This window comes from Triplophysa rosa, linkage group LG19 (assembly GCF_024868665.1).
Source record: "Triplophysa rosa linkage group LG19, Trosa_1v2, whole genome shotgun sequence".
NCBI classification, from domain to species: domain Eukaryota; kingdom Metazoa; phylum Chordata; class Actinopteri; order Cypriniformes; family Nemacheilidae; genus Triplophysa; species Triplophysa rosa.
Genome location: NC_079908.1, coordinates 8,137,467 through 8,160,528, shown reverse-complemented (window position 1 = coordinate 8,160,528; position 23,062 = coordinate 8,137,467). Strand labels below are relative to the sequence as shown.

The following is a 23,062-nucleotide window of genomic DNA, read 5'->3' as shown; positions in this document are numbered from 1 at the left end:
ACAACAGGGAAGTAATGTCGTAAAAGCTTTTACGACACCAGCGAATGTTTTGGGCAAATATGGCGGTAGCGTAAGTCTTACCAGACAAAACGTAAAATGTTTTGTTAGCAATCCGTTCTTACATCTGTGTAGATATTGAACATTTCCATCATATTTTACAACGTTTGCTCTTCAGTCGTCTGCTATGGCTGGCGTTATGGAAACAGGTTTGCAATGTTAAAAATGACGAGCTATGTTAGCCAGGCAGATTTAATCAACGCTGTAAATATCATTTAAAGCGATGCTACTTTAGTAACGTTAGTATTATCATTTGTGTATCTATTCATAGGTAAGTTCATGCGTAGGATCTCTCGTTTTTTCTTCTCTAATAAAAACACGCTTTTATACTTTGACAGAGGAACAGGCGAGAAACCGTTTCCAGCTGGAGTTGGAGTTTGTTCAGTGTTTAGCAAACCCAAACTACCTGAACTGTAAGGACTGTAATACTTTTTTTAACCTTCTGTAAATGCTTGCAGTTTGATTTTGTATTTCACAGTCAATGTGTGGTCATGATAGAAATATTGTAGCCAGATGTAATGTAGTCATGTCACTTTTTCAAGATAATATTGTATTCATGCTTTAATTTGTATATTGTATTCGGCGATTCTGTTTCCTCATCACACAGTTTTGGCTCAAAGGGGTTACCTGAGAGAGAAGCCTTTCGTGAATTACCTGAAGTATCTGCTTTACTGGAAAGAGCCAGAATATGCTAAATTCCTAAAGTAAGTTGTATATGGATGGTTATGCCCATGTTACGATAAAAATGGTTATATATATATACACATTACTGATATAGCATACAATTTGTACTCTTTATTTACATCTCATCAATCAAAGAGACGCTCATAGATTTCTTTATAAATTTGGTTGTTATGATTGACAGTTGGACTCATGCTGGCTATATCTTACTGTGTTTAGGTATCCTCACTGCCTGCACATGTTAGAGCTGTTGCAGTACGAACACTTCCGGAAAGAACTGGTGAACGCTCAGTGTGCCAAGTTCATAGACGAGCAGCAGATCCTGCACTGGCAGCATTACTCACGGAAGCGTACACGTCTGCAGCAAGCTCTCGCAGAACAGCAGCAACAACAGCAGCCGCAGGCTCCATCACATAGCAACACAACCTCCAAGTGAGGTGATCAACACACTCCGTCTGTGTTTCAGATAAGGATTTTTGTAAATAGAATCAATTGGGTTTTTTTACTTGTAGTTTAAATCAGGCTTGGACTGTCGGAATGCTCTCTATAGGCCCATAATGTTGTGTGTTTGTAAACCACTTGGATGAAATGTCAAAGAAATGAATTAGAAGCTAAGATGAGGATGATGAAATTGCCTTTCATTTGCAGGGGTGTTTTTATTTTTTAATTTAACAGTTACTTATGTATTGGAAAAGAAATAATGGATCGACATGTGTGTTTGAATTAAATTGTCTCTGTCGGTGAAGCATGAATTCTGTTTTTTTTTACGTATTCTGCAACTGTTATCAGGTATTTTGACAAATGATAATGTGGAAGTAAACAACATACACAGTCATTTCACATACGGTGACAACACCTACTGTTAAATGCTTTAGCAGTATTGGAGAAGATTTTGAGCATTACCAAATGTCAGGGACCTGAGATTTTTTAGACCATTGTACTTGCAAACTGCAAAAAAGTGTGTGTTGAAAAAACATTTACTGGTTTATAGAATCATTTCAAAGATGACTGGCGTGATGGTCTTCATGTGGCTAAAACAATGAAAGCCTCTAATAGGTGCCTACACTATTAACAGGGTCTCACAGCCTATTTGCCATTTTAGATTTATATATCTTGGTATAATAAATTCAAAATATTCTCAGGACTGTTTGAACAAAATACTGAAAACACAGCTGGCACGTGTTAGAGATTTAAATTAAAATGGGCGAACTATGCCATCTAGTGGTTGTAGTGATAATACAGGCACTCGTATGGGTTGTGGTAAAAATGCCCTCAATATTAAATCAATATAAAAAACGATTATATGACCAACTTATTTGTGGTCATTTCATCATACTTTCAAACTTGATAAACTTCTGTCGATTCTGAACACGGAAGGATTGTACAGTTTATTGACCTCTAAATTCTGCATTATAGCAAAGGGAACATTTAATACTGATTTACTTAAAGGGATACTCCACCCAAAAATTTTGTCTCACCCTCAAGTTGTTCCAAACCTGTATGAATTTCTTTGTTCTTGTAAACAAAGGAAGATATTTGAAAGAATGTTAGTAACCAAACAGATCTCATCCCCCATTGACTCACATATGCCCGGTTTCCTAGACAAGGCTTGAGACTAGTCCCAGATAAGATGAATGTTTTAAGATGTCTTAACTGAAATAACTTGCCCTGAAACATCTTAAAATATGTCACTGGGAATGTTTTAGCAAAAGATGCACACGAGCGAAGTTTTTTCTGAAGCATTTTTCTAAAAGCAACTTAAATATGCCCTTTAACTAAGGCCTAGTCCTGGTTTAAGCCTTGTCTGTGAAACCGGGCCATAGTGTTTATTTTCCCTACTATGGGAGTAAATGCGGGATGAGATCTGTTTGGTTACTGACATTCTTTCAAATGTCTTTGTGTTTAGCAGAACAAAGAAGTATACACAGAGTATACACAGGTTTGGAACACTTGAGGGTGAGTAAATGATGACAAATATTTCATTTTTGGCCCTTTAATATGTTAAAATGCCTATTTCTTTATTAACAGACTATTTACACACTTCCTGTGCTGCCCTCTACTTTTTACTTGTGTCATTCTGTTTTAATTGAAAAATCAACATAAGTTCCTCATATTGTCCACAACACGTGTTATGTCTTGACACTACATACAGATCTGAAGAACATCCCATTTGTCTTGCATGAGTCTAATCTGAACTTTAATTTCATGTGAAAGACAACAACCAGATTACATAGCCATCAAAGTGGCGTTATGACACTTTCCCCACATTGTTTTAAGTGTTTATTGGATGCATTTGGATGCTTTTTAACGGGGTGTGTCTGTGTCTCTTTACAAAATCTGATTTGAAAATGCAGTAATGTTGTTATCAAGTGCAGAAGGCGGCAATGAACAATTCACTGCCGACCAGTGGAATCTACTGAAACCTCTTTCTGTATTGGACCTTGAGGCTATGTTATTTTAGGTGTATTTGTAGTTCGTTTTTAAGAAGAAGTTTCCTTTAAATTAAAGGACAATAGTAGAAAATAGACAGTGTAAACACAGTGACAAAAGGTAACAGAGACTCAAGCCAGATGGAAAGTGATGCTGCATCGACGTGGAGTTCACAGATATACGATGACAGCCGAGGGGAATTGTGCAGCTTGTATTATAAAGAAGCTGTGGAGTTGGTGAAACTGGCTGGACCAGCGGTAAGTGTGAACATTAAAATAGTCATTGTCAGCCTAAAGTGTTGTTCGATGTCTGAGATTTACATTTAGATGAGAATGCAATATTGTAAATTGAGTTGTGTGTTTTACATCGTAGTTTAACTTTGAGGCAATCAAATAAATGGATTGTTGAAGAAAAATCACTTTTTACAAAAAAATTTAATGTGATGATGCTTGTGTCTATACAGTATAACATCCGGCTACATAGAGATCAAATTAAAGACAAAAGATATAATTTAGAGATTTATTTTTAAAAAGTCACTCTATTAATGATGCTTAACCTCTTTCTGTAGTTTTTGTCTCGGCTGATGATCTTTCTGATCAGTTTCGTCAGCACTGTGTTCTGTGGACGCTTGGGGGAAACTGAACTGACAGGTGTTGCTCTGGCTATTGCTGTGAGTTCCTTGTTGATAAAAACACAGAAGCGTGTGTTTAGTGAATATCCATACGTACTCACAGAACAGCAATTTGCAAACGTTCTCACAATTTTTCTCGCAGGTTATTAATGTCACCTGCCTCTCTGTTGGTTCTGGTTTGGCATCTGGATGTGACACACTCATCTCACAGGTAAGATAGAGAATGTTGAGTAAATGCATGTGCTGGCATACAGTCATGGATTAGTTCATGGATGTCTGTCTTGCAGACGTTTGGCAGTAATAATCTGATGCGGGTGGGTGTGATACTGCAGAGAGGGATTCTCATCATCCTATTGGCCTGTTTTCCCTGTTGGGCGCTGCTCATCAACACAGAACCCATCCTCCTGGCTGTAAAACAGAGCCCCAGTGTGGCCAGGTCGGTCATGTTAAATGATAAAATAATTAAAAATAAAATAAATAAATAAAACAAACTCTCTCTCTCTCTCACCCAACAGTGTGGCACAACGCTATGTAAAGATATTCATGCCTGCACTGCCTGTGAGTGCCATTCTCTTTTATTTCCACACTATCAGTATTAGAACTAAAAAGTGCGAGTTATCCTATAAATCGTTTCATCGGACGCTCGCGCCTGGACTGAAGTTAGCTTCTGGTCTGTGTATGTTTATCAGTCTGGACATAGGGAGCCGCAGAGATGACGTATTTTTGTATGCAAACCCCGGAAGCAAGTTAGCATTTTAGGGCTTCCTGTTCCATCGCCCCAAAGTCTGTTTTTTTATGGGTGTTCGGTAAATCGCCTGAAATAAGGTCTGTGGTAAACAAAACCCCTAAATATTTTAATTGCCTTATTGTATCTTAAAAATGGCGGTTGCTAACAAGTTGCTAAAAGCAACTACTTCCTTTGGCGGGGATGTTAGACGTCATCGCGCATTTAAAGCTCACAAATAATGCAACATGGGCCTCTTTCCTCGCTCTAAAAATTGTGGGTCGTATGCATGCCCGCTCCTGGCAAGGGTTTGGCCCAGTCAGCACTGCCCTATAGATGAAGTGTCCCCACATGGCTCAAACTGACATCAGATGATGTCAAAGAGCAAATCTTCAAAGCTGGCCAAGAAGGGTCTAACCCCTTCTCAGATTGGTGTGATCCTCAGGGATTCTCATGGTGTTTCCCCGGTACGTTTTGTCACTGGCAACAAGATCCTTAGGATCCTGAAGTCCAAGTGTTTGGCCACTGATCTGCCCGAGGATCTCTACAACCTCATCAAGAAGGCTGTTGCTGTGAGGAAGCACTTGGAAAGGAACAGAAAGGATAAGGATGCAAAGTTCCGCCTGATTCTGGTTGAGACTGAGAGCAGAATCCACAGGCTTGCCCGCTACTACAATACCAAGAGAGTACTTACACCCAACTGGAAGTACAAATCCTCCACAGCTTCTGCACTTGGCATAAAATAGCAGTTTTGGACGAATAAACATATTTGGATCAAGAAAAAAATAATAATAATGCAACATGGGCACAAATCTCTTAAAACATAGATTCATTCACGGAGTAATTACTTAATAGCGAACGCATTTTTAATACAGTTTGACAGAATTGGTGGTGGTGACGTTGATATTGAGCGACCTTAAGTGTAGTATAGAGGGTATGCATTGACGTCACTTTCCCACGTCAACACGCCGGAACACGCTCGCTTGAGTGGTAAAACTAAGGCAAAATGGATGCATTCAATAGGAGGAACAAAAAACCGGGACTAAAACACGCAATTATTTGTTGAAACTACAAGCAGCTGGACTCGACGGTGATCCTTACGACTACCTTATGAATTACAAAGGAATCAGATGTTCTTAGACACTCAAATGTTGCGCTGATTTGCGTTTAATGATAATGTAACCACTCAACCACCATTGTGTTTTACCACTCAAGCAGGCGTGTTGCGGCGTGCTCACGTGGGGAAGTGACGACACGTGCATACCCTATAGCAGGGGTCTTCAACTACTTTTCTTTGAGGGCCAGATTCCAAAATTATAAATAAGGATGTGGGCCAGTTTTTTACCATATCCTCATTTCTTCTGTTATTTTGTATTTCTGTTATTTATTGCGTTTTGTTCCTTTTATACTGTTTTTGTTGCTGTTACTTATAGGCCATATATTAAAACATGCACACAAATATTTGATCCAGTATTTGTGCCTTTTCATGATATTAAATTAAAATGGATATTGTCTTTTTAATTGCATTTTATATTCTTTAATGTGTTGCTTTACCCAAAAATTGCTACTAATTTACTCACCAACAGTCCTCCAGTACATCGAGATGAGGGTGGCATTGTTTTTTCAAGAAGATATTTATGAAGATATTTGGTTGAATTAATTAAAGTTAAATCAATAAAAGTAAAAAACGCAAATACATTCAACACAAAAGTAATCCCTGCCCCTTGTGACGTTAAATAAGCGTCTTATAAAGCGAGTCAATTGATCTGTGCAAGAAACTGAACGCTATTATCACATCTTCGGGTGAATTCCAATCGCATTCATGCGCCCCACGCACTTATAGGGAAGAGCCTTTGTATAGTGAGAGTTCTGGGGGAGATGAACAGCTGTTTTTCGTAAATATAGCCGTTATACATAATGAATGCAGTAATAAAAAAAACACAGTTTTCCCCTTATCTGAGACATCCGTTCACGTGGTGTACCCTTCCTACAGTTAGCCTACTTTTAAGGGCACAAAACGCGTTTTAGAACACGACCTATCGCGTGCGCAAACCGATTACTTTCGTATTGAATGTAGCAGCGTTTTGGACTTTTAAAGATGTGGCGTCTCGGGAGGACGTGCATTTTTTAAAGCACTTATTTGAAATGTTAAGGCGGGCCAGGTAAAGATGATTGACGGGCCGCATTTGGCCCGCGGGCCGCCAGTTGACTAGCCCTGCTCTATAGCATCGTGTTAGCTTTTTACTTCTGCCGATTGTATTTTGGCTTCAAAAGTAACAAATATTGTGTTCATTTGTAATGATTATATTGATAGACAAAACGTAAACATCATCCTTTGTTAGTCACAGAGCTTATTTTTTGCGATCTTCCAAAAGTCTATGGGAAAAATGCAGAGGCTTTCTGTCGAGGGAACCAGCGCCAGATCCAGGTTAGCCTACAAAAATACGTCATCTCTGAGCCTCTCCATGGGCTAATAATATAACTATTTATATTTTATTTATGTTATGTTATGTTATGTTATGTTATGTAATAGTTCATATGAATTTATATTATTATTTCACTGTATAATAATTACGATGATGATAATAACGATTTGTTAATAATATTTGCCCATTTTAATTGTATTAAATAATTTGTTGAATGGGTCCTGAAATTTTGTCGCATTTAAAGAAACCGTATGGGATATTGACATCTAGCGGTTGAACTTGGTATCGCTGTATAAATTCACAATATTGGAGAGGCGTTTAGGCAAGTACGGTTCTCGGTTTCTTTTGATTGTTATCAGAAATATTCTACAGGCACTCAGTTATTTGTGAATGTGTACCGGAAATTAAGGGCAGTCCACGAACGCGCGCATGTCCAGTTGTTGCTTTCAAATCGTCTACACATTTTATTATCAATTTTAATAATAGCCATTCTCCAAAATGTTTTCTATCTTTTTATTCTGTGGGGACTTCCTCCATATAGTTATTATGGGGTAAAGATCATTTGTGCAAACGGTTTTGCTTTTAATACTATTGTTGTTTGCATCTACAGGCTGTTTTTATGCACAAGATGCAGGAGTTATATCTGCAAAATCAGGTAAAAAAATCCTAGAAATGCCGATGACGTCATGAGGTGAAGCAAGCTGCGGTATCAATGTCCCGGCCAAAATAAAATCAAAGTCCCGGCCATTTTAACTAAATATAAAAAAGATATAGATGAGAATTGTAGCTTTTGCAAACAAAAGCCAGAAACAATTGTTCATTTATTTTGGCAATGCCCTTTTGTTTTGTATTTTTGGCATAATGTACTTCATTTTATTGTTGAAAATATTGAAGAAGATTTTGTTTTACAGTGGAAAGATGTCCTCTTAGGTACTAGTGTGACTTTTAAAGATAAACAAACACACATTTACTTTATTATTTTGTTATTCTAATGGCCAAATTTCACATTCATAAATGTAAATATTTAGGAAAGAAACCATATTTTTTAGTATTTGAAAATGAAGTAAAACGTTATTGCGAATCCATAATACCCTCAAAGAATCCAAAGGCAATAAGAATCATACGAGCTTGTGCACTTTTTGAAGTATTCCAATAATATTGTTTGTATCTTCCCCTAGCATGATATGTAATCTGATTTTTCTTGTTTCTATTGCTATGTGGATGTTATATACAGTGTATATATATAAAAAAATCAATGTCCCGGCCATATTCCATGTAGCCACACCCCCTTTTATCTTAGTTACAATAACTAATTAAAACCAAGCTTATTAGAAAAACGAACAGGTGAACATACATTAGTGTGTTAAGAGCTAAATAAACTGAAAGGAACTATTTCTGGCAAACAAAAAAATGAATTTGCAGTGTAATTAGATTTTCTTTGTTTGGCTCACCTCCCGTTCCTTTACATGGAGAGAGCGGGGTTTATGACGTATACTGCAGCCAGCCAGCAGGGGGCGATCAAATAGCTTTGGCTTCACTTTGGAGTACGTCTACTGTATGCTTTATAAGTTATATATATGTAATTTTGGTCTGTTTCTCTGTCTCTTTGTTCAGGGTATTATTTGGCCTCAGGTTATTGCAGGAGCAGTTGTGAATGTCCTTAATATTTTATTAAATATCAGCGTTGTTTGGCACGAACTTGGCTTAACGTAAGCGGCTGTTTATCTCATATAGATTAGAGACTTGATTTACATCTCATTTCTTTAATATCTCAATGTCCTGTGTTCTCAGAGGATTTGCTGCAGCGAACACCATTTCCCAGTATTTATTAGCGCTGTTTCTCTTAGTTTGCATCCACTTGAGGGACCTGCATAAAGCCACCTGGGATGGTGAGTGTCTCTCCAGTCAATGAGTTTTTACTGCAATTTTGTGGTTTTATAATTGTTATTTTTGTCATGTGTCACAATCATATGTACATCATCAGGCTGGTCTCGCGAGTGTCTACAGGAATGGGGGGTCTACCTTCGCTTGGCTCTTCCCAGCATGCTCATGCTTTGTGCGGAATTGTGGACATTTGACGTTGGTGGATACCTGCCAGGTTTGCAGAATATTTTATTTGTTTATTTATCATTTTTTCTGCTTCCTAAAAAGGTTAGTGTCTCTAAAAATGATGAAAACTTTGTAACTTTTAAAAACTTCTAATATTATTGCCTTCTTAAGATTAATTGTGTTCTTGTCCAAGTTGCTTTGAATAAAATCGGAGCAAAATGTGAATGTAATAGATTTATATTAAAGGTCCAGTGTATGGAATTTAGCGGCATCTAGCGGTGAGGTTACGAATTGAAACCAATGGCTCACTTCACCCGCCTTCCCTTTCACTACGGTGGCTGACACAGGCTGTCACATTTTCGCTTCTTTTCCAAGGGGATAATATAATTACGAAACGAGCTCTGTAAAGGAGTTTCATTGCGTAAGGTCTTCAAACACATCTGAAGACATAGTTGTGTTTATTTTATTGCTTTACTGTCGATAGATCCTCTAAAAAATGACACACTGGAACTTTAACGTCATTAATATATTTGACATATATGTCCATTTTTGGTTTATATTTTATATGTCGTATTCTTAAATTTGTAGGGCTTATCAGTGAGATTGAAGTGGGGGCACAGTATGTTATCTATAAACTGGCCAGCATCACATGTATGGTGAGATTACCAATATTGGTCAATATATTACTGAATATCTAAACTGAAATTAAAACATTGAATTAACATCATTGGTTAGTGACAACACTGAGTACCTCTTTAACATGACGGTAAAATCTTTCAATTATTTCAAATTTATTTCATTTGTGTCATTCAGTAACTTGTTGTCTATCCTTAGTTTCCTCTGGGGTTTGCAGTAGCCGCCGGTGTGAGGGTGGGAAATGCACTTGGAGCTGGAAACACAGAACAAGCCAAACTGTCTGCCAAAGTCTCTGTGGTCTGTGGACGTATGTAGTCCTTCATTTAATTCATAACTGATTCTGAACACGAGTCTTTTAATATCAAACCAACATTAAAAATAATGTTAAGTTAAAAAAATAATAAACATTGCCAAAGCATTTTTTGATGTTTTCTTGCAATACCTAATTTCTTTCAATTCTTTTTGTAGTACTCGTTTCCTGTGTGATTGCAGCCGTTGTTCTAGCTACCAGAGATATTATTGGATACATCTTTAGCACAGAAAAGTAAGTATCTCTATAGATCTACACTTTACTGTTGCATAGTTGTTGTCTTATTAGGATTTCATAATGCATAAAGTGCATTATGTAAGTCATAATGTGTTGATGCCAAACATGAAATGCTAAACATTGAATATTGTTTTTACTTTATTTATTGGTATGGAAGTCATAATTAAAAAATAAAAAAGTGAACTATGCAAAGCCTTTTTTCCTTAAAGGAGCAATGTGGAGATTTTAGTGGCATCTAGTGGTGAGGTTGCGTATTGCAACCAACCGCTCACTCCACCCCTCCCCTTCAAAGCACTATGGCAACTGACACAGGACAAACATGGGGTCACGTTTTCGCTTCCTTGCCGAAGGAGATAATGTATTTATGAAACACGCCTTGTAGAGCAGTTTGTCCGTTTAGGGCAGGGGTCGGCAACCTTTGCAACCAAGAGAGCCATTTTGGGCCATCTCCCACCCAAAAAAATTGTCTGTAGCTGCAAAATATGTAACCTTTAAATTAACACAGGTGGCTATGCCTGTAATGTAGTAGTTACCCAGTTGCACCATTAGGTGGCAATATAGTTGATTTTTATGGTATTTTATTTAGATGTTAGCAATTTAAACATTTTTAAACAGATTAAACATTGGCAAGAAGTGGGAGTGTTGCACGTCGCGGTGTTGCACGTGCTGCTTTAGTTAGACTTCAGCTTCTTTCTGTGAACTTTTGTTTTTGCGGCGTTTGATGAACAGCCACAAGAGACCGCCTACTCTCCGCATACAGACATCATGCGTAAACATTATGAGAAGCGTGCTAGCCAGACAGGATTTAAACTATGCCGGTCAAAAACCTAAAAGTTTGGTTTAAAGAGTACATAACATGAGATCTCGAAAATTGCATTTCATGCAGTCTGTAATGTTGCCGTGTTTGAAAGTAAGCAGTCTGCCAAGCTGTAAATCCGAAGGTGAATGAATAACAAAGTTATTGGCTTGGAAAAAAGGGAGTCGACTCTGAATCACGCAAACGAGTCGTCCCTAGTCCGATTCACGACCCGCCGCGGATTTACGTCACTACATATAGTCCCCGCCTACGTTTTGCTAGGACTGCCTGCGAAAACTCATTCGCGGTAAACCAATCACAGCAGACTAGACCATCTGACCAATCACATCAGACTAGACTAGCGGAAAGGAGGGGATTAGACAGATGAATCGCGGAACGAATCATTTGAGAGTCAGTCAAGAAGTAAGGTAAGAATAACTGCCTATTATTACAAAATAATAGTGTTTTTACACCTTCTATGTACATAAACTTGTTGTTGGACACTCCATAAACCAAAGTAGGACCTTAAAAATCCCTAGTTATGTACTCTTTAAAGACTCAACATTCCATTAAACACACGCGTACAGTGTTCGGCCCTGTCTCACATCTGTCAAAGCAGAAATGAAACCGCAGCTCTCTGTATGTTTTTTCTGACATCTCCGGTCTCGCTTATTTCGTCTATTCGAATGAAATATCTGAAAAAGCAAATACATTTACCCAGCCAGGATGTATGGCTGTGGAAACGTGTATGCTTTTTCAGATATTTCTTGAAGAAATCAGGACAGAAGTGGTCAAAAGTGGACAAAATAGACGGATTACAGCAGCAGGTGTAAACGGGTATGTGCCTCTTTCGTCCACTTGTGATCCGATCAACCAAAACGCATCTTAATACCAGGCATAAACATCGCCTTATAAAGACTGCAGGGATCCGCAGAAGAGCCACGGGTTGCCGACCCTGTTTTAAGGATAATGTAGAAACAACATGGTGAATTCTGTGTAAACATTTCTGTATAAAATTCTGCATATAGGATTTTGTATAAACGACATGCACAGTAATTACTGTCTCAAGACATTACCTTATGTTTTTAAATGATGTCACTTTATTAGACATGGCTTTTGCAGTGATGTAGCTTTTTTCTGATTTCTAATGAGCTCATGTCATTATTTTTTCATAGAGAGAATGTGCTCAGAGCTTCAAATGTCTTAATCGTGTTTGGTTCTTTTCATCTATTCAATACCACTGCGGTAAGTTCATAAATTTGCTGTGTGTTTGAACAGACATAAACAGAAGTATATTCTCAAGTCTAATATCTGTTGCCACAAGAAAAGGTACTTTTAACCATTTTGACATGCTCAAAGCATCTTGTTTGAGTTATTCTGTATGTGGATATGTTCAGTGATTCATTCAAAAGCGTAACACTATGACAGTCAATTGTGTGGTGATGTTCAAATATTTATGAAAGCATCTATTGTAAGTAAAAGAACAGAACGAAAAAAATATTTTGCTTTTCTGATATTCTTGTATATTCCAAATATTTGGAAACCATTCTGTTTTTCTTTGATATGTTTTGTTTGTAGGTTATTGCAGGTGGAATAGTCCGAGGTGCTGGAAAGCAAGCGATTGGTGCTCTTTGCAACAATGTTGGATATTATTTAGTGGGATTTCCAATAGGAGTTTACCTAATGTTTATTGTTAACATGGGCATTATGGGTAAGAAAGTGGCTTTGTACATATGACTTTATTTTAAAGGGATAGTTCACCCAAAAATGAAACTTCTGTCATGGATTACTCGCTCGCTAGTTGTTCCAAACCTGTATACATTTCTTTGTTTTGTTTTTTATAAAGATTTGCAACAACTCTAAGGTGAGAAAAGGATGACAGAATTTTAATTTTGAACTATCCCTTTAATGTAAAAAATATTTTGTAACAGAGCTTATGCTGGGCAATGTTCATTTTTGCTTCTTGTATTTTCTGTTTGTTAGGTCTGTGGATTGGGTTTCTTATATGTGTTTTCCTGCAAACAGTGTCCTTTGCCATCCTTCTTGGAGCAATGGACTGGAACAAAGCAAGTCAAGAGGTAAGTCATACTTCTTCATTCACATCATGTTGTTTGTATTAGATGGTGACACGAATTTGTCTTTTTAGGCCTTGGTCAGAGCAGGTGTACAAGAACCTGAAACCAGACATAAATATAATGCGATTGAAAAGTACAGGACAGGCACAGAAGGTACTGCCTGTATATGACATGTCATATGATGTCCCTGTGGTCTTTTTCTATAAAAAACAAACGTTTAAGTTGTTTTTTCCTTTTGTTTGTCCATTTGCAGACGTATCACAGGGGTCTGAGCACCTTGAAGGAGATCAAACTGATGCAAACACAGACATAGAAGCTCTAAATAAAGCAGAAGGAGGACAGACAGAAGGTGTTGCACTGGTCACTATTGGAGAGGTCTTGACCTCCAGGCAGCTGGTGGTCCGTAGAGAACTTGCTGTTTTCTTTATGCTGCTTATATTTGCTGCAGGAATTGTGTTGAATGAGATGCCGACTGACTTTATTAGAGGAATAAATAACACAATTTTAAATTAAAAAAAGTTATTAAATAAGGCATAAATTAATGTGTTAAACATAAATTTAAACACATACAGTAATGTGGGGCTGTTTAAAGAGGCTTGAAAATATTTTGAGGTGGCCCTCTGACTGACCGCTTTAAAATTTGGCCTTGAAATGTTTTCTGTATCAAATGGAGTTCAGTGGGCAGACTTTTATCAAAGCGTCTCTTAAATATCTCTGTTACTTGTTGCATGCACATTCTGTACTGTTAACTAATTGCTTTGTAATCGCATGGGAATTATGGAGAGGGACAGTATTCAAACAATAACTCAAATAAACAGAGACTTAAAGCCGATGCAGAGTGAAGATTCTCAGTCACAGGTTTGTTGTGGAGGATGTCAAAGGAAACTTCAAAGTCTTTTACCAGTGAATTATAAAGATGAACTTTTACAGGTGCTAAAACTGGCTGGACCAGTGGTAAGTGTAAACATTAAAATATATAGTGTAATGTATTCATTTACACTCTTAAAATGTGCTACGAAAGGTTCTTTACAGCGATGCCATAAAAGAAGCATTTCTTTCTTTTGTTTTTATAATCTAAAGAATCTTTCTGCATGACAAAGAACATTTTGTGAAAAAGAAAGGCTCTTCGGATGGTATCACCTTTTTAAGAGATCTGGATATATTTAAGTGTATCATGTACCATGCCATGTAACTTTATTTTAGTCCATCAGCTTTTAAAACGATTCGTTCAGTTTTGTATTGACTATGATTGCAAAATGTTTAAAACATGATCTTTACATTTTTTATGTATTTAAATATCTTACATATATAAAGTCAGTTAAAAATCAATTGCTGTATGATATAATTAAAATATTGCCCTATAATATGTTTTAAAAGACAGGTTTGGGGGGTAGGGATGGGTGGTTTCAGAAAATTATTTTAGAAAATATTTGCAAAAAAATTAACAAAATCTTGTTTTTATTGTGCATTCCAATTAACACACACTGTAACAAATTTCTGTAGTTTTTACAGCATTATTACTGTAAAATGATAAAGTCCTTACTGTAGAACCCGTATACAGCAGGTTGCTGAAGATCTGCAAAGCATTGTTGGAAAATTTTAGTCGCGGGAAAATTCTACAGTAAATATGTTTATGCTGTGAATCATTATACAGTCATTTTTAACAGATTTTTTTGTCAGCACAAATCTGAAGAGACTCGACAGATTCTTCAAAATCTTGACTTCAGCGAAGTATTTTTTCTAATTTGTATCATTATTTGTTGCTATTATTGTTTATTTAGTGCAGTTTCCTCTTGTCAAGTTATCTGTGCTAGTATATGAGTGCGCTGGGAGAGATAGCGAGAGAACAACACAGACATGAGCTAGTATGATAGTGTGCATAAAATAAACGCTTATTTGCTCATATAATGATATATTTTCTTATCTGGCAAGATTTTATGGATGACATCTTCAGTTTGTCAAAGTATTCGTGCTGCTGGATAAAAAATAAACCGGAATTGTGTAACTGTAAATATATTTATCCTGTGAATCATTATAGCCTACAGTAATTTTTAACGTTTTTTTTATCAGTACAAATCTGAAGAGACTCCACATATATTATTTGTTTCCATTATTGTTCATTTAGCGCAGTTTCCTCTTGTCAAGTTGTATATTTACGAGTGCTCTGGCTGCTGGGAGAGATAGCGACAGAACAACAGGCCAGGGAGCTTAGCTGGTAAACTAGCGTGTGCATATTACTACAAAAATAAACGATTCGCGCATAAAATAATATATTTTCTCATCTGTCAAGACTTGATTGATAACTTCTTCAGTTTGGCGAAGGAGTAATGCTGTTGGATAAAAATAATCCGGAATTGTGTCCGTGTGTATGTTATGTGTGTGTTTGTGCGTAGCCATGTGAAGGAAACCAATAAGTTACTGAAGTGTGCTGAGCTGAAAGAAAACGCAATAATAGGTAAGACTTTTAAAGAGTTTTAATGGTTAGACATTTCATATGCTTTATAAGATTCATTGCAGGGCAAGCTGCAGCAACCAATGTCTGAGAATAACGGGGGCTTTGTGCAAAAAATGCCCTAGAATAATAAAACTAAAAGTATAACTGTGATTAAAATGATCACCTGTCACGATAGTTGAGGGGAAGAACCCAAGCGCAGGTAGCAGCGGTGGTGAAGGGGTTAACAGATACTTTATTAAATACAAGGACAAAACAAAACACCCACGATGGGGGAAAAACAGGCACGAGAACAAAACAAGAATTCAAACGAAACACTTCCCTCGATGGGGCAAAACGAAAAACAAGAACAGCAAAACTAAACTAAAAAACACAACCAAACGTCTTACAATAAACCACGGCAGGGTAAAACATAAAAATCATAGTCCATTTACAAGGCACGGGACAGGAACACGGGAACATTACAAACACACCAAACGCAATGACCGAGCAACAAGACAAAGAAACATGAGGGCATTTACAGGAGAGACAAACGAGGGATAATGACAGAGGGCAGGTGGGAAATATTAGACAAGGCAGGGAAGCAATACATGAAACGAGAGGGGCAGGGCCAAAGACAAGACACGAGAAAGCACATGAGATGTAAAACGTAAACAACTCATGGCTTTCTCACATAAAACCTAAGGGCTCTGTCCTGATCCTGCCACATGACTAGAAAATCCTGAACAAGAAGGCAGGACGTGACAATCACCCATAAACAATATGTCTTTATAGTCAATAAGAATGAACTGTAAGAATGGCATGCTAAACAATTTTAACATATTCTATTATTTGACAATAATCATGATTCAAATATCAACAGTAACATTAAGATGTTTTTAATTTTTCAGTCCACTGTAAAGAGTGCCTGTTTCTTATATTTATTACATGTGATATGCTCCTCTAACTCAGTTTAAAGACAGCATCAGCCTTACACTTTGTTTTTGTCTTTTTTTATCTTTTCATAATGTATTCACATGCATTTAAAATTACATTAATCTTTATTGAGTTGTGGTGTAAATACAGTTAAATACAGGTAGTCTGTGTAATAAGCCAGATGCAGCTTCTGCAGAATGAATATCACTGAATATAATGAGTCTATGTCTTTTGTCTTTTACTGCAAGGAAGAAGACTTCAGTCCAGGAGGGTGACTCCAGTTCAGGAAAAACCTTCAGGACCAGAGTCAGTTATAAATAATGTTTTTTTCAGTGATATATTGTATAGATCTAACAATGCCGTTTTTTATTATAAACATGTAATATATATTGTATCATTTTAAAATGATTGTGTTTTATGCATTTCTAATTTTAATTTTACAAAATAAAAAAATATATTTACAAAATAAATAATGTTTACATGTTTACAATCTATTTTTATGCCTTTATGCATTGTCACATGAGAAATGTTTTAAGTCAATAAATGTCATTTTTGTGGTAAAAGTGGTGTCATTATTTCACAGTACACAAAAATTAATGCAGTAATGCATGTTACACTAGTGTAATAATTGCTGTGATAAAGAACACAGCATTCTAATACTCTAATTGCAATTACAGAACTGTGTTATTACTGTAATAAAGAATTACAGTATTTAATAGTTACTGTGATTAAACTTACAGTCAGCATACTGTGGAATGTTTTACAGCAACTTACTTACCAATTGCTGCCAGCAAGTTGCTGTAAATTTCACAGTATTCTTTTTACAGTGCACTATGTAAAAAAGTATTTGTTGATTTTTTGTTGGTTCAACTTAAAAAGGTTGCCTTAAAATGTTAAGTTAATGCAACTTAAAAATATTAATCATTCGTTGAGTTGATTCATATTTTTAAGTTGAATTAAACTCATTGAGCTGACTAATATTTTTGTCAAGTCGAATTGAAGTTGAATAAGTTGAATTTTTTTTTTAAGCAACCAGGTAACTTATTTTTTAAGTTAAACCAACTATTCTTTTACAGTACATCAATCAAACTGCAGCTGGGTTGTTTGGATTAAGTAATAACAAATCGTTTTTATAATAACACATGTTTTTGCTTTTACAACTAAACTCTTTATTTAGAGAAATTGTTTTAAAACCAACCTAACATGCAGTGTACATCAATGAAACCAACAGTATAGTAGTCTCAACATTGACATGACCTGTTTCTCATCTTTCTGTAGTTTATATCTCAGCTGATGATCTTTCTGATCAGTTTCGTCAGCACTGTGTTCTGTGGACACTTGGGAAAAACTGAACTAGCTAGTGTTGCTCTGGCTATTGCTGTGAGTTTTTATAGTTTGCAAAAATGCAAAGTTTAGTGGAAGTCCAGATGTATTTATTAAAATCATAAATTACATTTGTAAATTTTCTCACAGGCTATTAATGGTACGGGTATCTCAGTTGGCTCCGGTTTGGCTTCTGCATTTGATACGCTCATCTCACAGGTAGGCTTAAGTTTATACGTTTATTTTACAGTATGTTATTGCTATTTCTTCTCAATGTGAATGTGAATCACAGTAGTTTGTCTGAGGTTGAGGGTGTTGTTGTAATGGATCTGTGTGTTCTTGCAGACGTTTGGCAGTAATAATCTGAAGCGGGTGGGTGTGATACTGCAGAGAGGGATTCTCATCCTCCTATTGGCCTGTTTTCCCTGTTGGGCGCTGCTCATCAACACAGAACCCATCCTCCTGGCTGTAAAACAGAGCCCCAGGGTGGCCAGGTATCTATTCGGTCTTAAAATCTTAGTAAGACATTACTTCTAGAATGGCTATTCTGTTTTTTTTTTTAACTGTAGCCTATTTATACAATTTATTCTTGGATATGCGACGGTTGCTTATTTGATCCACTGTCAAAAGCTGTCTGTCTGTCTCTCTCTCAACAGTCTGTCACAGCTCTATATAAACATATTTATGCCTGCTTTGCCTGTAAGTGTTTTATAAAAATTACATTACTCTGAATGCAAATAATAGTAAGATAATCTGCCACTTACATGTATACATTCAGAAGTTATTCTACAGTATGTTCATGTCTACAGGCTTCATTTATGTATCAATTGCAGGGAAGGTATCTTCAAAATCAGGTAAACCTCATTGTTGAAGTGTTTTTACTTATCTGTGTTCATACTGCTTTAATTTGAAGGAACTATTTCTTTGTGTCTTTGTTTTAGGGTATTATTTGGCCTCAGGTCATCACAGGAGCAGTTGGGAATGTCCTCAATGTTTTAATAAACTACATCTTCCTTCATCTACTTGATCTTGGTGTAGCGTAAGAAGCTGTTTGTTACGTATTCAGACTAGAAACAGGGTCTTCATTTCATTTCTTTAATATCTCCTTGTCCTGTGTTCACAGAGGATCTGCTGCAGCGAACACCATTTCTCAGTATTCATTAGCTGTGTTTCTCTATGTCTACATTCGCTGGAGAGACCTACATAAAGCCACATGGAGTGGTGAGACTGTTTTATTTTATTTATAATATTTAATACATTTATAATAACAATATTTATTTTATCAATTTATTTTAACATTACAATTAACTTCATGTCAATTTCATTTCAAATTCATTTTATTTCAAATTTATTTCCATTTCAGTTCATTTAAATTCAAATTTATTTTTTATCTTTTTTTCATTCAATTAATTTCATTTTCAATTCCATTTCAAATTCAATTCAATTCATTTCAAATGTATTTCATTTAATTTTATTCCAATTATTTTGATTAGTCTTACTTGTTTCTCTTTCTGTTAGGTTGGTCTCGTGACTGTCTGCAGGAATGGAGTGGCTTTATTTGCCTGGCTCTTCCCAGCATGCTCATGCTTTGTGTCGAGTGGTGGGCCTATGACATTGGTGGATTCCTTGCGGGTATGTTTGTTATATTTATTAATTTATTTGTGATTTGTTTACATGTCATGAATGTATTTGACATTAAAGGCTAGTTTTGCTGTATTTTATTTTATTGCAGGGCTCATCGGTGAGACTGAACTTGGGGCCCAGTCTATTCTCTATGAGCTGGCCAATATTACATATATGGTAAAACTATCAACGTTTTTTCAAACACAACGTTAAATGGTCTGACCTGCAATCCCTTGATGGTTATTGAGTTGAAACATTAGCATGAAAACCAAAACGCACAAAATCATTGTCTTCTTTTTTTTTTAACTTAATAGGTTCTTGTCTATCCTGATTTTTTAGTTTCCTCTGGGGTTTGCGGTGGCCACTGGTGTGAGGGTGGGAAATGCACTCGGGGCTGGAAACACAGAACAAGCCAAACTTTCTGCCAAAGTCTCTTTAGTCGGTGCACGTATGTAGTATGTCATTAACAGCCTTAACTGCAACATTATTGAAATCAAATAATAAAACATGTTACATGAATAATTTTTAAAATAAGATACATGCACCTAAATTAAGGGTTTTTCTTTAAATTCCCAATTCTTACGTTCTTACATTTAATCATTTAGCAGATGCTTTTATCCAAAGCGAATAAGAATTTAAAATATTCTTTAAATTCTCCCAATGTTCTAGTACTTGTTGCTATTGTGACTGCAACAACTATTGGAGCTTCCAAGGACATTATTGGCTACATCTTCACCACAGAAGAGTGAGTAGCTACAGAGATCCACAGTTCAGTAGGGCATTGTGATCTTATTATTTCAACATTTTTGGACACATGTTTTTTTAAGTAGCACTTTTGTAATGTGGTATTAATAATAGCAAAATGCTAAAAAACAACAGTGGCGCTTTTAAAGGTTAGAGACATCAGTGTTCCTTGTTACATTTCAAATAAGCTCAAGTGTTTTTCTCCTACAGGGAAATTGTGCAGAGAGTTTCCAACGTCATGATCATATATAGCTTTGTTCATCTATTTGATGCTGTTGCAGTAGGTTTATTAATTTGTCCCTTAAAAAAATAAAACGTCTGAAATAAAATATTGCCTATTTAAACCAGTTTAGTTGTTTTATTTTATAATAATAATAATAGTGCATGCTAATTATTGTAATTCATTTAAATAATTATTTGGAATTTAATCATTTGAAATAATTGTATGTTTCAAACATAATGTGAATCTACATTCCTTTACCTTTTTGTAATAATTGTTCATTTGTGTTGTGTGTGTTTTGTAGGCTGTTACAGGTGGAATAGTCAAGGGTGCTGGAAAGCAAGCCATTGGTGCTCTTTATAACATTGTTGGATATTATTTTGTGGGATTCCCAATGGGGGTTTCCCTGATGTTTGCAGTCAACATGGGCATTATGGGTAAGAAAATGAGTTTGCAGTGTGTTATATCATGACCATTAAAACCACACGATGTTGTAGAACTTAGTGTTAACTTGGTGAATTTATTATTTGCCACTACCACTACCACACACAATCCACTACCAGTATTAGTACTCACCACCATAAAATAGCTCTCTAAACTTATTTTCAAACTTTCTGAACATCGCTGAACATTCACCAAAACATAATCGGAAACAATTGTTGAAAAGCTTTACAATGATACCAACTAAATCTCCATCTTGTGTTTCAGTAATTATCGGTGTTATAGTATGTTGAGGACCTCCATCAAATACCCTGCTTTTGTCTTCTCTCTTGTTAGGTTTGTGGGTTGGGTTTTTAGTTTGTGCCTTCTTACAGTCTTTGTTCTTCATCGTTCTCATTTGCAAACTAGACTGGAAGAAAGCCACTCAAGAGGTGGGTCATCCTCCCTCATCCACATCATGAATGATTTATGTTTGATGACACAAATTTTCTTATTTGTTTTATTTTCAGGCCTTGGTCAGAGCAGGAGTACAACAACCTGATACCACGATTGAATCCTATGCGATGGAAAGCATGGGCTGCACAGAAGGTACCATCTGTCTATAGCATATGATCACAGATTACTATCATCTATGGTGCTTCTGATGAAACAAAACTGCAGCATCTTTTGTCCTTGTTTTTGCAGAGATGTCACAGGTGGCCCAAAACATTGAAGGAGGCCAAACAGATGCAAAAACAGACTTCGAAGCTTTGAGTAAAGCAGAAGGAGGACTTACAGAGGCTGTTGCACTGGTCACAGTTGGAGAGGTCTTGACCACCAAGCAGCTGGTGGTCCGTCGAGGACTTGCTGTTTTCTTAATGCTGCTTATATTAACTGCAGGGATTGTGTGGAATGAGATGCTGACAGACTTTCTCAGATAGATAACTTTTTTATTCTGTGCCAAAATCTGATTTTTATATAGCCACACACCACATTCACCTATTAAATGGTTTCTTTTTCACAGTAGCATCCCAGCTAACAATTTTTGGTTCCCCTAACGTTAGTTTTTGGTTACCAGAACGTTCTAAACTAAAATATTTTCCTCGGGTCCGTTTGGCCTCACTACACGTCAGTAATGAATACATCCATGCTGTGTCTTTATCCGTCGCTTGTCTAATCTAAATAAAATAAGTAAAATACATCATCCCACACAATATGGAGGATGAAATCAATGCATTAGATTATTATTTTAGTATTATAATCCCTTTTTCATTACAGAAGAAGCCTAATTTTCGATTTAAACAGCACAAACCATTTGTAATAAAACCACACTGTGTGTAGCCCTACCTCAACATCAGACATTATAGATATAGAAATAAAATAACCGATGAGTTCAACACAATATTTAAATCAGATATTTATTGACAGAAGAATAAACATTTAATTATCTTCAGGCTAACAGTATTCTTGTCTCACCACAGAAAGCGCGGCTCCGTCTTTAGATATAACAATCAAAAGCCCTGAGTTTCAGTCCTTACATCATGGTCTGTTGATTTATAAGTGACAAAGCAATCGAAAATCACGAAAATATAAGTTTAAATCTGTACGTTTTTAGTGGGTGAGGTAAAACGAAATGACCGTTAATTTTGAAATGACGGGAGTGAGTGAATGCACCTGCTCGAGCGCACACACAAAAAAAAACAAACAAACAAAAAAAAAAAAAAAAAATAAATATAAAAAATATATATATATATATATATGATTGTATTTTCATTTAGTTGAACTAGTTTATTATTTTCAGCCAATAAAGGGCACATTTATTAATTTCATTTGGTCAGTATTGTGTTAATGTGATCTTATAATTTCTGTATTGCACATGTCACTGACGTTTACCAAATTAAAGTATAACATTTCATATAAAATCCAGATTGTTTAAGTATACCTTTACGTACTGTATACATATATATATATATATGTATATACAGTATATATATATATATATATGTATGTGTGTGTGTGCTCACGTTTCTGTCCACTTGCTGAACTGAACCGGTTTGCCTAAAGTATAAGAATACTTTCTCGTCCCTGGCGGCGTAGTCTCTCTCTATTCAGTGGTCAATTGGTGCCAGGTCATATAAACATAAAGGCCCGGTTTCACAGACAAGGTTAGTCCCAGACTAAAATGAATGTGTGACCTGTCTTAACTGAATTTAACTTGCCCAGAAATATCTTAAAATATATCAGTGCCATTGTTTTGTGTCAAGATGCACACCAGAATTGTATTCTTTTAAGGTATTTTAATAAAAGCAACAT

General features: G+C 36.1%; 3 protein-coding genes across 3 annotated transcripts; all 3 read left to right on the top strand.

The window, feature by feature from the left end:
- The first annotated feature begins 39 nt into the window (after positions 1-39).
- On the top strand, positions 40-1,483 carry med31 (mediator complex subunit 31). The gene is made up of 4 exons (XM_057360724.1): positions 40-206; positions 396-470; positions 665-761; positions 958-1,483. The coding sequence occupies exons 1-4, from the start codon at positions 185-187 to the stop codon at positions 1,172-1,174; spliced, it is 411 nt and encodes a 136-aa protein (XP_057216707.1). The 5' UTR covers positions 40-184; the 3' UTR covers positions 1,175-1,483.
- A 1,823-nt stretch (positions 1,484-3,306) lies between these two features.
- LOC130570303 (multidrug and toxin extrusion protein 1-like) lies at positions 3,307-13,892 on the top strand. Its single transcript, XM_057360548.1, has 17 exons — positions 3,307-3,425; positions 3,737-3,838; positions 3,942-4,010; positions 4,087-4,235; positions 4,315-4,357; positions 7,560-7,604; positions 8,564-8,658; positions 8,741-8,838; positions 8,934-9,047; positions 9,587-9,654; positions 9,833-9,941; positions 10,103-10,178; positions 12,153-12,222; positions 12,556-12,688; positions 12,961-13,055; positions 13,124-13,205; positions 13,306-13,892. The coding sequence occupies exons 1-17, from the start codon at positions 3,309-3,311 to the stop codon at positions 13,563-13,565; spliced, it is 1,725 nt and encodes a 574-aa protein (XP_057216531.1). The 5' UTR covers positions 3,307-3,308; the 3' UTR covers positions 13,566-13,892.
- Positions 13,821-21,786, top strand: LOC130570302 (multidrug and toxin extrusion protein 1-like). Its single transcript, XM_057360547.1, has 17 exons — positions 13,821-14,006; positions 17,698-17,799; positions 17,893-17,961; positions 18,088-18,236; positions 18,399-18,441; positions 18,552-18,596; positions 18,684-18,781; positions 18,866-18,963; positions 19,261-19,374; positions 19,475-19,542; positions 19,705-19,813; positions 20,035-20,110; positions 20,320-20,389; positions 20,634-20,766; positions 21,107-21,201; positions 21,280-21,358; positions 21,455-21,786. The coding sequence occupies exons 1-17, from the start codon at positions 13,821-13,823 to the stop codon at positions 21,688-21,690; spliced, it is 1,770 nt and encodes a 589-aa protein (XP_057216530.1). The 3' UTR covers positions 21,691-21,786.
- Positions 21,787-23,062: the final 1,276 nt, after the last annotated feature.

Bases quoted from the DNA above. Each gene is read 5' to 3' on its own strand.
- LOC130570303 (XM_057360548.1), top strand. From the start codon at position 3,309: ATGGAAAGTGATGCTGCATCGACGTGGAGTTCACAGATATACGATGAC. The intron at 4,011-4,086 runs GTAAGATAGAGA...TCTGTCTTGCAG, and splicing joins GTGACACACTCATCTCACAG to ACGTTTGGCAGTAATAATCT. The intron at 13,056-13,123 runs GTAAGTCATACT...TTGTCTTTTTAG, and splicing joins GGAACAAAGCAAGTCAAGAG to GCCTTGGTCAGAGCAGGTGT.
- med31 (XM_057360724.1), top strand. From the start codon at position 185: ATGGCTGGCGTTATGGAAACAG. The intron at 207-395 runs GTTTGCAATGTT...ATACTTTGACAG, and splicing joins GGCTGGCGTTATGGAAACAG to AGGAACAGGCGAGAAACCGT. The intron at 762-957 runs GTAAGTTGTATA...TACTGTGTTTAG, and splicing joins GAATATGCTAAATTCCTAAA to GTATCCTCACTGCCTGCACA.
- LOC130570302 (XM_057360547.1), top strand. From the start codon at position 13,821: ATGGGAATTATGGAGAGGGACAGTATTCAAACAATAACTCAAATAAAC. The intron at 17,800-17,892 runs GTGAGTTTTTAT...ATTTTCTCACAG, and splicing joins GTGTTGCTCTGGCTATTGCT to GCTATTAATGGTACGGGTAT. The intron at 18,237-18,398 runs GTATCTATTCGG...CTCTCTCAACAG, and splicing joins CAGAGCCCCAGGGTGGCCAG to TCTGTCACAGCTCTATATAA.